A 15,306-nucleotide genomic window follows, 5' to 3' on the forward strand; every position below is an offset into this window, starting at 1 on the left:
ACTTTACAGTGTTGTAGTATAAGTACTTAATAATGACGGCTTCCGTGGCGCTATGATCAAGGTGGTCACACCTTTTTTTTAACCCATTACAGTACCACTGCAGAGGTCTCCTCCCAAACGAGGAGGAAGGGGTAGGCCATCAGTCCACCACGCTGGCCAAGAGCGGGTTGGGGACTCTGCATGCCCTCTATAAATGTATTAAACAAATTTTTAGGCATGTAAGGTTTCCTCACGATGTTTTAATTAACCGTTGAATCAAGTGATATATAATTATTTCTAATACACACATAATTTCGAAAAGTCATTGGTTTGTTGCCTCAGGTTCGAACCTGCAACCACTTGCGTGGGAGTCCTCATTACGGGGATGTCCCTTGCTCAGCAGTGGGACATTAATGGGTTTTTATTAGTTTCCACAGACAAGCTGTGTTAACGGTTTTGTGGGGCTTAGATTACGTTTATAGCTTATTATACGAATAATAAAGATTATAAATCCTACTAATATTATTAATGCGAAAGTTTGTGAGTATGTATGTATGGAAGTTTGTTACTCTTTCACGCAATTACTACTGAATCGATAACGATAAAATTTGGTAAGCTGAAGACCCAGAATAACACATAGGCTACTTTTTATCCCGGAGTTCCCGTGGGAACGGGATTTACACGGGACGGGTTTCCATGCGGATGAAGTCGCGGACGACCTCTAGTTATAAATAAAATAATAATGTCACAGCTATGTCATACCTTGTGACGTCACAGGCACCTGGAGGTCAAAGTTCTCATGAGAGAATACAGTAATACCCGCGGTTGACGCAGCAGGATTAATTGTTTTTTTACCTCAAAAAACGTCATGGGGAAATCGGTTCCAAATTGACACTTTTTCCCTTTAAAGTCACGTCATTAAGAGCTTGAAGTACAGATTGGGTATGTAAACATTTTAACAACAGCGATGGTCGTGATGGACTATTAACGATTTCAAACTCTCGCGCAGTCGCTCCATGTATAACACTGGTATTCAGCTGCATACAGTGAGACTGGAAGCCAGCTCCAACATAGCTTGGAACAAAGGCTAAGCTATATATATAATAAACTCTCGCGATTTGTACACATAACAGTCGATGCAATTTGATCGAAACGTCGACAGACAGCGGAGGCTAAGTAATAGGGTTTTACCGGCACTCTCGCACGGCAGTCACATAGACTCCCGACCGCGCCACAGAGGACTCTTGTGTATTATAATATGGAAACGAGAAACGCGGCCTGAGTGGTTGATAAATTGAGTCTAAAGCGAAAAGGCTAATGAGAGGTCACAAACGCGCGAGCGAGGGATTTTCAAACCAGTTGCGCACGCGCCGGTGGCCCACGTGGGAAATACCAAACCTGTAATGAAAAAACTTAGTCGTTACTCATAATACCTGCACAAATTACTCACAGCTTTATATTTGCCTGGTAACCGCTTCTATACTCCTAAATAAACTCTCTTATAATGTGGTACGCGGATCACTTGGGGTCTACGACCTTACCATAGACACTGAAAAAGACAAATTTTAAGCTAAATCCAAAAAAGAAAAGATTTAAAAAAATATTTTCTCTACACAAAAAAGCTCGATATTTGGGTACCTCACGAGCTCACTGAAATAAACCTAATGAACCGTGTACTCATTTGTGATTCTTAAAGCCAAAGAGTTTTACGAGTTCATACATTAGTATGTATAAACTTGTAATTTTTCCCATTTATAATGTGAAAATCGATTTTTTTCGAAAAATGTCGGAACTGCAAACCCCGGCTTGAAACCCCGTTCGTGAAAAAAATTGTACATAGTGAAAAAAAAGTGAAAAATATTGTACATTTCCGCCCCGCGAATTGTAAAGGATTGTCAAATACATAAAAATTACATCAAACAAAGTTACTAAAAAACTGCTCATAAGTATGTAGGTATGCGAATTCATTAATTAAACTAGAACTAACATTACAATAAATTAACTGTAATAATTAACTACAATAATTTTCTGTAGTAGGATTTCCTACAGTCGATACTATAAACTATCGAACATTGAACATTTGGCATATAAAGTTACAAAAAAAGTTCCTGGAAAGTCTGTTATGAGCTTTGGTAAGTGTTTCATAATAAATTTATCGCTACCCAGCCGCTTGCCGATAGCCGATAACATAGGAAAATGCCTTCTGCGCGCTCCTCTACCACTATTGACCATCGACAACCGACTACCAATCGAGAAATTTGGTATGAAAACCTGATTAGCGCCTCTAGCGGGCGTCCTAAGAACTATTTTTGTAGGACATTTTAAATGTTAAACTTTGTTACCCGATCGTAGAGAATCGCGCTATTGATTTAGAATAGAAAAAAAGTAACCTTTATCTGAATTATTAAGGAAAAGCTAAGAAAAAGCAATTAGTTGCCAGTATCATCATATAATACTGGTTGAGATGACGCATCGTAACAAACGTCACGAAAAATACATACACTTGTTTGAGCAGCTGTATAAATACTCAATCAGACTCATTCATGGCCAGTAGTGAGACCACTTCGAACTGTGTTGGACACATAATATAATAAAAAAAATGGCTGCGGTCGCCTTTATCGTGTTATTTCTATACTGTAGTTTAACTCTAACGTACACTCTACCAGTTGAATACGATACTAAAGTGGTTGTTCGTAGTGCAAGTGTCAGTTTGCATAATAAAGAAACGGTTTTGCCCATCAGTGGTATTGCAGAAAAGTTAGTGCGGACTAAAAGACAAGTTATCAGGAACGGACGGTGTCCTAAAGGGCAGGATTGGTATCAGCATACCTGCATGACACCTGAAGAGTGAGTAATTTTGTAGTCATTATCGGAATTTAGAAGCACTATCAGTATAAAACAAAGTCCCCTCGTCGCGTATGTCTCTCTCTCTCTCTGTTCTCGATAAACTCCAAATCCACTTGACCGATTTTAATACGGTTGTCAGTAAAATATAGTTATTCCCGTTAATCCGCTGTTAAGTGAAAGCCGAGACGGGCAGCTTTTAAAAATTATTTAAGCATTACTACTTAAATTATTGTTTGGGCATTATTTTATTGGCTCATAAAAAGCGGTGGCAAGATCATTATCAGCATAATACAACATAAAAAAGGCTATTAACTAGTTTTTAGTTGTTAGTGCGGTCGTGCGGCGTTAAAAACAACTGAGGTATAAATATTTTGTCAGATTAATATCATAAAAACCGGTTTTAATCACGAAAAGTAAATAAACAAAGTTATTAGCACTTCTGTTGATTAGTTTTCGATTGATTTTTAATATTCAATATGCGTTATTTAAATTATTTAGAGAGATTAACAATTTTAAAATTATTTTATTTAGAAATTTGAATTACCCCTAAACGCGTTCCAGCAAATAATATTATTTATTAGAATTATAAGTATTAATTAATTGTTAGGTAGAAAATGGCTTCTTTGAAGAACATAGTTCTTGCAAAATTACGCTAGGGGCGCAGATATTTTTTTTATACAAAATTTCTAATACCTAGTCTAGCCTACTTGGACAGAATCGCACTATTTAGTTATAGATAGATATACCTACCTACCTATGTACATATAACATTACTAGTAAAGATTTTGATGGAATTAAAAGTGTTCTAAGCTCACTATTTGAAACTATAATAACACTCTCGCACAGTGGAATAAAACCAAATTATAATAATATCAGTTGATAAAGAAAAATATTTCTTAGTCACTAAGTCATAAGACCAAAACGAAGTAGTAAATTCTCATTTTTTTAAGCTTAAAAATGTGACTAACAATTATTTTATTTCATTTTTCAGGATTGAAAGACGAAAAAATGGCGACGACTATGACTACAAATGAACGAAGTTTTTTGCTTGTGAGTGAAGAATGAAATTGAGATTTATCAGCCGGTCGATATACACGGCTGGTTGTATTTGACCTACCTCAAAGCTGTACCTGCAATGCCGGCCATGATCATGTTCCTATTTGATCTCGTCATGAAAAAATATTGGAGAAGAATCGCGGCTTACCGGAATAGGACTCTTTATCAATCACCATCAGAGTCTACATCTGGTTCAAATAACAGTAAGGACAAAATTTGCCATGGATTTACCGGAAGCCACATTGGGACAAAACCTCACTAATTTAAAGTATCGTAGATTGTACACACAAGTTTACCGTAAACGGATACTTAGCTACCATTAGACGGTCAGTAAACTTGTACAATATGATGTATCGTGCAACATTATCGTATAGTGTTTAAAACATTGTGCAATATGTTTGATAGTTTCAATCTGTATTTGATAGTGTATATTTGTGCAATCTTATTGCGGCTTTATACGTTATATGGTTGATTTAAAGCAGGGGTTCCCGACCATTTCTTAGTCCGGACCACTTTTTTATTATTCTTGTTAGCAGGGCCGACTACGTAAGTAAGTATATTAAAAATAGAGTGTAGGTAATAATCATTATATTTTGACTTCCGCGAACCACTGGTTGGGAACCACTGGTTGGGAACCACTGATTTAAAGGTTCAAGGTATATTTGTTGCTAAGTTGAACCAGCCGTTGTCGTATCTCAGACCCGTTTGCAGTACCTAATATTCTGGCTTCCGTAGAATGGTTCCGACTAGTTGAAACTTGAAATCATATTATTCAACATTACAATGCGTAATGTAACATTGTGCAATAAACTGCAATCACTGTTATCTCAAATATAACGCTTGTTTCATACTCGTAAATATAACCTAGTGACTGACTATGATTTTAGGCACTTTTAGCTATCATATATCAGTGTAACATAATATTTCCTATAGTAAAGCCTTGTGCTAAGAGGTGATAAAATATTCAAACTTTTACATTCCGACGTTGTTTGGTTAGGTACTGCTTTGACGGTAGTAAAAATACACTTGACGCAATTTCTGGCTAATATGCTAGAACGTAGGTGCTACCTTGTAGCGAGATTCTCGACTCGAGTAACGAGAGTTTGGCATTTAAAATGTATCGTAAAAATAGTTTCGTTGGTGCCCTCTAGAGGCGATGCTCAGGTTTCCACACAAAATTGGTCGATAGCCGGTTGCCGACAGTCAATGGTTGTATGGAAACGCGCCTCTGAAGCGTACTATAGTTTTAATTTAGAATTTTGAGCCGTGAAATTATAATAGGTACGGTACCTACTAGTAAAAATCAGTTTAACTGTATTAGACCAATTGAAGTGTCCAATACACTATCAATGGAAGGTCAACCAGATGACGGAGCGAAGGGCAACGACACATTATATTTGCTATAACGATGTCAGTTATAGTTGGCATAGCTAATACATATATAAATAATGCATGTGTCATTACCTCGACACCTTCGTTATCGAGTATCGACTGCTTCCATGGCGCAGTGGTTAAGGTCACCACGCCACTACCATTGCGTCAGGTGGTCGTGGGTTCGATTCCCACACGGAACAATTAATTGTGCGATCCACAAATAATTGTTTCGGGTCTGGTTGTGCTTAGTGTCCGTTGTTTGTGAAAGTCCCCGCGACACAAGAGCAATTTATTATTCTTAGTGCGGGAGTCGCCTTTAAAAATATTATTAATGCAGACAGTTTAAAAAAAACCGTGATAATCCTGTGGCAATAAAAACCTATGTATATTGCTTTACGCTTATGTCGCTCATTCAAATTTGAATACTGTTAGTTTCCTAATATTTAAAAACCTTCATCCGTTTTGGTTCTGAAAGCAAAAACAGGCAGGGCTCTCGTAGACAGCTATTGGGAAACCAATATGCTGTACATTGTTTTCTTTCTTAGATTATAGTGATTAACACGTTCCGTCAAAGCAGTAATGTACTGAATAGTGACCAATAATTTTACGTTTTCAACTGAGATGTGTACTGCGCATACAGGTCAGGCATTTATAATAATTATTTTTACTTAGTGCAATTTGTTAATTCATCTAGTCATATTTTTAATTGTAAGAAAGTATTTATTTATTGATGTAAATCTATTGATTAGGAGTAGGTATTTTCAAGGTCTACCTAAGACAATATAGTTTAGTAATTTAGTTTCTAGTTTTATTTTACATAATAAGATTTTTTTGTATTTTACAGCTGCCTGAACATTTTCGTTACATTTGTACATTAGGTACTTACATTAAAAAAAATGGTCTGAAACAATATTTAATTTTAATATTTATTATACTGTTGTGTTGCATATAAATAAATGTCAGAAAAATATTTTTATGACTTTATTTCCAACCTTACATGCCTGGGAATTCCTCAGAAAAGTTCTTGAAGGGATGCAAAGTCGGCTTGGGGACTTTGCATGCCCTCAATAAATGTATTAAATAAATTTTAGGAATGCAAGGTTTCCTTACGATGTTTTACTTCACCATTGGAACAAGTAATTATTTATAACACACACATAACTTTGAAAAGTCATTTGTATGGAGTACGGGTTCGAACCTGTAGCCACTTGCGTGGGAGGTACCAACTTATACCACTCAGCTATCACTAATTCTTGAGGATAATAAATAAAAACAAAAGAATGTTTTAACTTACGTATTTCTAATAATAATATAGCCATTACAATTATTGTAATGGCTATATTATTATTAGAAATAAGGCTATATTAGGCTACATTAAGGCTATATTATTAATTCAGCTTTATAAAATAATAATAACAACTATTATAGTTATACTTAAAACAGTATAAAAAACGTACAAAAATTAACAACTAAGTATCCATATATTTGGTTACAGCACTAACATTCATAGACTATTGAGAGACAGCAGCCGTCGTAACATTTATCATACTTATAATAATAGTAACTCGTTAACGGTTGGCAGAGAGTCTGAGAAGGGTAAGTTAAACTTAAAACTTGATTACTAGTAGGTGGTAACAAAGCACGAGTATTATACTGTCCGAGTTTTATATCTATACCTATGGCAACACTGAATGACTGGCCGAATACTGACTACTTACTAGAAACTTGAAATTTGGCACCACAGTTCCTTTTCTAGTGTAAGTACTAATGATTTTTGGAATTTCGCATCACTAATGGGTTAAAATAGGAGATGAAAGTTTGTATAAAAATTCTACATTTACTGAAGCTAAAAAGAGTGGAACTGCCCGTTCAAGTTTATAATCCCTACTTAATATTATAAATGCGAAAGTAACTCTGTCTGTCTGTTACTCAATCACGCCTAAACTACTGAACCAATTTGCATGAAATTTGTTATGGAGATATTGTGATACCCGAGAAAGGACATAGGCTACTTTTTACACCGGGAAAATGGCGCATTTCCATGGGAAAATTCAGGTGGCGGACGAAGTCGCGGCTAAAAGCTAGTAAAAAATAAATAAAGACGTGGTTCAGTGTTTTTGGAAAATTATCCCCCGAGGCGTAAAAACTGAGAAAGTAAACTTTTATTTCCCTAACCTTATAGGCGACCGCTAGTAACTTAAAAAACATTTAAATATAAAAGTAACAATACTGATAAAATTTTACAATCTGCGTCAAAAACACGTACTTATTCACAGTCGCATTTAAATTGTTTTTTTTGTACAGAAATATGTATTTAATTATTGCTATTGGTAAAAAAACAATGCACAATGTGTGCAAAATTTCTTTGCACTTATAGTCCATTTCATTTAGGATGGGTACAGTGACATTTGATGTGTTCCAATACACCCATACTATTAGCAACAAATCGGATAAATATATATATTATTTAATGACTAATTAATTTCCAAAGCTAACAATAACGCTTGATTATATTGAATATATCGAAACAGATTGCGAATAAATATATTATTATGAATAGTTTTATACGATTTTATATGAGAGTTTTATTTTTACAACCTTAAAACCTTATTTATTCATCCTAGCGAAAATGTATATTAGCAATAAGTACCTAATTCAAAGCTTTTATCGATTATCGAGATCGATTACATTTTAACCGCAATCGTATTCGATAATCAGCTCACACAAAATAATTATACATGGCCACTTCTCTATAAGAATTAATTTGACATATGTCACCATACCCATCCTAAATAAAATGGACAAAATATAAAATACTTTAAATATTGAAATTGAACAAAATGCTTCCAAAAATGTGACTGGAATTAACGCGAACACGCATTTTACCTGCGCCAAAACGTTAGGCATTTGAAGGTAAAATGCGTGTTCGCGTTAATTCCCGTATTCTATTATACATTAAACATGCAACGCGAGAGTTTAAAAGTTATGAATGTGACTGGAGTAGATACAAATTTGACTCTGAACATACATATGCTATCTTCTCACTCTTCTTTCTTAATATAATATATTCATTCAATCTGACAATATTTATATAAATGCAATAAATAGTAGCTTTTTGGTACCATACATTTGGTGTTTTTATTAAATAAACTACAGACTGCCTCCGTGGCGCAGTGGTTTAGGTCGCCACGCCGATACCACTGCAACGGGAGGTCGTGGGTTCGATTCCCACACGGGACAATTATTTGTGCGATCCACAAATAATTGTTTCGGGTCTGGTTGTGCTTTGTGTCCGTTGTTTGTATGTTTGTAAAAGTCCCCGCGACACAAGAGCAGTTCTTAGTGCGGGAGTTGTCTTTAAAAAAAAAAAAAAAAATTGTACAACAAAAACAAATAGAACAATAATTATAGTAAAACAAATTCAAAAGAGATTCACAGATTTTGTACTACATAATTTCCATAAAATTAAACTTGAGACATTGTTTTCAAAATCTATATTTGTGTCGTAGTTGATTTGTGACCCTTTTCTTGTAAAGCAATGAATTATTCTCTAAAAATCTCAATTAAAATTTTTATAATGGCACAGTTTTAGGCAGACTTTAAAAAACGCCACTTGGTACCAACCTTACAAATTTCCCTTGCCTCATTCACATTCATACATACAAAGACCTAGTTCTCTAATGAATACTAAATTATTAATGTACGTCAGGCTGGCCCGGCCCCATGGAATTTAATAATGAGATTGTTATCAATCCAATGTACCCGAGTATACTAATATATGTAACACCTTCATTTTCAATGTAACTCTTTTTAAAAGAAATTACGTGCACTTCTTAGTGGCCGGGCCAGCCTGACGTTTTCAGCCCGGCCACCTTGTTTCCCACTAATCTACAAAAAATACTGGCAATATTGTGCTACAGATTAAATGTACTATATAATTTATGCATATGTAACACAAAATCGAATCGTAAAATGCAATAGCATACGAAATATTAGCGGTTGCAGGTGGCCGGGCTGAAATTATTTCGTTAATATAAAACAGTAAAACTGCAACACCTACCAAAAACTAATACCAGTACATAATGAGATATAGAGATATAGAATACATGTAACGCTTTCATTTTAAATTATAATACATATTTAGAAAGAATAATCACTTGAAATTATATTTCAGCCCGGCCACCTAAAAGCGGTAATATTCCCTAAAATCTTATGCCAATTTGTACAGTAAAACCTGATACAGCTATGAAATGAAAGTTACATTCGTTTCGTTTTAGTCGTATACCTTTAAGCCTTCTGTTTGACTAGATTATCAAAATCTGAGAAACTTGCCGAAGAGTGACTATCATTTATTAACTAATTTCAGGACATTTGGTTTGTTGAGTGAAACAAAATTGGTAATTGTCATATTTTTTTAATAATCATTTTTGAAATTAGTTAGACAACATTTGTACTTATATTAATTAGGTACTATAATAATTAAATTTTAGGAATGCAAGGTTTCCTTACGATGTTTTACTTCACCATTGGAACAAGTAATTATTTATAACACACACATAACTTTGAAAAGTCATTTGTATGGAGTACGGGTTCGAACCTGTAGCCACTTGCGTGGGAGGTACCAACTTATACCACTCAGCTATCACTAATTCTTGAGGATAATAAATAAAAACAAAATAATGTTTTAACTTACTTATTTCTAATAATAATATAGCCATTACAATATTATTATTAGAAATAAGGCTATATTAGGCTACATTAAGGCTATATTATTAATTCAGCTTTATAAAATAATAATAACAACTATTATAGTTACACTTAAAACTAACTAAATTAACAACTAAGTATCCATATATTTGGTTACAGCACTAACATTCATAGACTATTGAGAGACAGCAGCCGTCGTAACATTTATCATACTTATAATAATAGTAACTCGTTAACGGTTGGCAGAGAGTCTGAGAAGGGTAAGTTAAACTTAAAACTTGATTACTAGTAGGTGGTAACAAAGCACGAGTATTATACTATCCGAGTTTTATATCTATACCTATGGCAACACTGAATGACTGGCCGAATACTGACTACTTACTAGAAACTTGAAATTTGGCACCACAGTTCCTTTTCTAGTGTAAGTACTAATGATTTTTGGAATTTCGCATCACTAATGGGTTAAAATAGGAGATGAAAGTTTGTATAAAAATTCTACATTTACTGAAGCTAAAAAGAGTGGAACTGCCCGTTCAAGTTTATAATCCCTACTTAATATTATAAATGCGAAAGTAACTCTGTCTGTCTGTTACTCAATCACGCCTAAACTACTGAACCAATTTGCATGAAATTTGTTATGGAGATATTGTGATACCTGAGAAAGGACATAGGCTACTTTTTACACCGGGAAAATGGCGCATTTCCATGGGAAAATTCAGGTGGCGGACGAAGTCGCGGCTAAAAGCTAGTAAAAAATAAATAAAGACGTGGTTCAGTGTTTTTGGAAAATTATCCCCCGAGGCGTAAAAACTGAGAAAGTAAACTTTTATTTCCCTAACCTTCTAGGCGACCGCTAGTAACTTAAAAAACATTTAAATATAAAAGTAACAATACTGATAAAATTTTACAATCTGCGTCAAAAACACGTACTTATTCACAGTCGCATTTAAATTGTTTTTTTTGTACAGAAATATGTATTTAATTATTGCTATTGGTAAAAAAACAATGCACAATGTGTGCAAAATTTCTTTGCACTTATAGTCCATTTCATTTAGGATGGGTACAGTGACATTTGATGTGTTCCAATACACCCATACTATTAGCAACAAATCGGATAAATATATATATTATTTAATGACTAATTAATTTCCAAAGCTAACAATAACGCTTGATTATATTGAATATATCGAAACAGATTGCGAATAAATATATTATTATGAATAGTTTTATACGATTTTATATGAGAGTTTTATTTTTACAACCTTAAAACCTTATTTATTCATCCTAGCGAAAATGTATATTAGCAATAAGTACCTAATTCAAAGTTTTTATCGATTATCGAGATCGATTACATTTTAACCGCAATCGTATTCGATAATCGGCTCACACAAAATAATTATACATGGCCACTTCTCTATAAGAATTAATTTGACATATGTCACCATACCCATCCTAAATGAAATGGACAAAATATAAAATACTTTAAATATTGAAATTGAACAAAATGCTTCCAAAAATGTGACTGGAATTAACGCGAACACGCATTTTACCTGCGCCAAAACGTTAGGCATTTGAAGGTAAAATGCGTGTTCGCGTTAATTCCCGTATTCTATTATACATTAAACATGCAACGCGAGAGTTTAAAAGTTATGAATGTGACTGGAGTAGATACAAATTTGACTCAGAACATACATATGCTACCTTCTCACTCTTCTTTCTTAATATAATATATTCATTCAATCTGACAATATTTATATAAATGCAATAAATAGTAGCTTTTTGGTACCATACATTTGGTGTTTTTATTAAATAAACTGCATTATACAACAAAAACAAATAGAAAAATAATTATAGTAAATAAATTCAAAAGAGATTCACAGTGTTTGTTCAAAGCAAGAAAAGCTTAAATATATTATTATATAGTAACCCTCTTATTCATAAACACACTATAAGCCTATTTTAGTTAAAGAACTACTAAAATATGATTTCTCTCTTTGATTTCGCTAAAATAAGCCTGTCATAACTTCACATATTTTTATGAATAAGAGGGTATGTATTTATAATAATTATATTAATATTGTCTGTAACATTTATTACTAAGTTTTTAGGAGAATAAGCGCGGTTCACATATTTCTGAGTCGGGGCTATATAGGCGTACAAGGGTTTCCGGTCAAGCACAAATTTTGTACTACATAATTTCCATAAAATTAAACTTGACACATTGTTTTCAAAATCTATATTTGTGTCGTAGTTGATTTGTGACCCTTTTGTTGTAAAGCAATGAATTATTCTCTAAAAATCTCAATTAAAATTTTTATAATGGCACAGAAAAAACCTAATAAAATACATACATATACACGTATATCACGCCTTTTTTCAGTACGTTTTAGGCAGACTTTAAAAAACGACACTTGGTACCAACCTTACAAATTTCCCTTGCCTCATTCACATTCATACATACAAAGACCTAGTTCTCTAATGAATACTAAATTATTAATACTTTAATTAACAAGGTAAATTCCTCTTCCTATAAATGAAAAAATACATATTTTCCTACGTGTTTGACCCTTTTGTTTGTTCCTACGTTATTTACACACGACGTAGCAGAAATACAGTACATGTGCTATTTTTCAATGCTATATAAACTATTGAAAAACTGACATTGTAAGCTCCTGACATGGATGATAGTGAAAACGAGTTGGTATGCAACCGATTTTTTTACAGAAACATTATTCATTTGCTTCAGAAATGTGTGAACAGCGATTCATCTTTAAAATTTAGCCTCAATTTTTAGGAATAATCAAAACATAAAATATTTTATAAAATATTACAATTAACAAAAGTACATTATCTGATATGTGTATATATCACTACTCCGTTGTTAGATATGCATTATTTTAGTGAGCAATTAGACATCACCCTGTATATAAACATATCTATAACATTTGGTATATCTACCATACAATAGCACATCTAGTAATTTCATCAACAGGTATCAAACACTCATTAAATCTACTATAAAAGCTACCATTCTTATCACTGTCTTGTCATATTACCTGACAAAGCACATCATCTACATTTTCTATTTAGCGTGTCACGCCAGGCTAAGGCCCGCATGGCATGTAACTAAAAATAGATAAAAGCATGTTCTCTAAATAATTACTTTACTACAGACTAGCTTTGAGCCACGACTTCGTCGGCGTGGTTTGTGACTTAGGACAGAATTTTTATACAAACATTCTCGATCCTCACTGGCAGACTCGATCTAAGATTCAAACTATTTGTAACTTTCCCAAAACAACCAGTGTTTATTTTCATGATGGTTTTGAAAGCTGTTCATATTTATCTGATCCATGTAGTTTTGACACCACTATACCTGGTTCTTAAATATTTTTCTGTTAGCCATTATTCTATCGATGAGTAACCCAGTTCGGGATCTACTGGAATAGTTCCAATTTTGAAAATGAGCTCGATCCTGCCTGTGTTTGTCTATTACACCCAGTTTTAACACGTTTTTGCGTTCAATTGCCATGTTATACGTAAGTATCGCTGCTTCCCTCACCTACAATATTTTTATAAAAAATATATCTGCTCTCACAGTGCTCTAAATTATCTCAGCAATTACAAAATTCTACTGGGATGTCAACACCTGTAATTTGTTAGCGGTATTCGTTAGACGTGATTTCCCCATTTAACAGCATATGTAAAGAATAATTTTCAAAAAAATTACTTTTGTTACTCAAAGTCTTCACCTTTATGTATGATTATAGGGGGATAATAAATATAAAATACTTTATGGGGACGAGGGAAGAAAGGCCTCTTCGACGCCTTTGTCTCCGTTTGTTCTGGGACGGCTGGATCTGAAAATATATGAGTAAAATTAATAAAGAATTATTTGCAAACAATTTATTTCAATTTCCCTAAAAAGCAACTCCTGCACTATTGCTCATTGCTTTTGGACTTAACAATAGCGCAGTGGACTTGTATAAACCTGTTAAGTCTGTGGTTAGTTTGTATGAACCCAGAACAAATATTTGGAGATGGAACAAATTTTAGTTAGGTGTGCAAATTGAACCTATAAATCCAGATAGTGGCAACTTGTAACTTTGGTAAAATAATAAATGTGGTTTCAAACTGATCAAGAAGAGAATGAGGTGGTGCCGTCTTTGAATCAACCACATAACAATATCATGTTATGAAAATGTAAAATGAACTACTAAATATGATCTTCAATATACTTACAGAACTTTAAACAGGTAACTGAAGACTACAGCACAGACAACACCGACGATAAGAAACACGTATGGAACCTTTACAATTATTTTTGATTCAATTTCATAATAAGATGGACTTGACATTGTAGAATTTTCGACTGCATTATAAAAGGCATCAGTTTTCGATGTAGTAGTACTACGCAAATCAGGTTTAGAGGTTGTAGGAGCTGAGCTTTCAGCTTGCATATTCGGAATTGTAATATGCAAGTGTTCAATTTTATGGTCATCATGACGGCCTGACGGTAAGATTGGCAATACGTCAAGTGTTGTTGCCACTGTTGCTGTTTCATTACTAGATTCCTTACTAAATTTATTTTTATCAATCGGAATGATATTATTAATTGGAATGACATTAAGACCAAGTTCTTTGCTTGGTTTTTCTACTTCATTGTGTTCTGTATTTTCAGTCTTCTCTTGCACACGGTCAGTAGCGAGATGTTTATTAGTAAAATGCTTTTCAGCAGGAGTAATGCCGTCTGCACGAAAATTATCTTCTTTCAGTGCTTTCTCAGTAATGTTCAGGGCTTTGAATAGTTCTTCATCATATACCCCTCCTTGCATTTGAATGATTCTGTAAAGAAAAAAGACAATTTATTCATATATGGTAACTAAGAATTTTCAAATGATACATGTATGAGTTTTCAGAATTGGTTCCATGACTAACATATTTGATGATTCAAATTAATATTTTTATTTTACCAATACAATATGTAGGTCATTAAAAAGCATTTTTTATGGTATACTGTACAGAACTGTAGTATAGATTATATCTTTGTGTATATATATGTATGTTACTGTATCTATAATAAAACTGTAATAGTTAAGTAAATTGAAAGCCACAGATAACTGAGTTTATTTGACTAACTTCAAAAACTTGTATGGACCAAAAACTCAGAATTAATAAAACAATTGATCAATAAAAATAATAAAAATTGAATTAATTAATTCAAAGGTCAAACCCACTTATGATAGCTGTTACAATTACTGAATCTATTACTGACTAGGAAGGAGATGGAACCTTAATTTAACCCTAGCAAGAGTCTACGGCTACGCCAACCCTTTCCCATAA

At 33.6% G+C, this 15,306-nt stretch overlaps 1 protein-coding gene across 4 annotated transcripts in view; it reads right to left on the bottom strand.

Moving 5' to 3' along the window:
• Positions 1 to 9,654: 9,654 nt before the first annotated feature.
• Positions 9,655 to 15,306, bottom strand: part of LOC142977492 (uncharacterized) — a 43,201-nt gene continuing 37,549 nt past the window's right edge. For all 4 annotated transcript variants that reach the window (XR_012959703.1, XR_012959704.1, XM_076121394.1 and 1 more), the window contains exons 2-3: positions 14,206 to 14,808; positions 9,655 to 13,823 (exon numbers count right to left, since the gene is read on the bottom strand). Coding sequence is in view for 2 of the 4 variants with exons in the window: in XM_076121394.1 (XP_075977509.1) it covers positions 13,757 to 13,823; positions 14,206 to 14,808 (670 nt within the window). In the remaining 2 variants the exon portion in view is untranslated. The remainder of the gene's footprint in view (positions 13,824 to 14,205; positions 14,809 to 15,306) is intronic.

Source organism: Anticarsia gemmatalis, chromosome 13 (genome assembly GCF_050436995.1).
Source record: "Anticarsia gemmatalis isolate Benzon Research Colony breed Stoneville strain chromosome 13, ilAntGemm2 primary, whole genome shotgun sequence".
In the NCBI taxonomy this organism is placed as follows: domain Eukaryota; kingdom Metazoa; phylum Arthropoda; class Insecta; order Lepidoptera; family Erebidae; genus Anticarsia; species Anticarsia gemmatalis.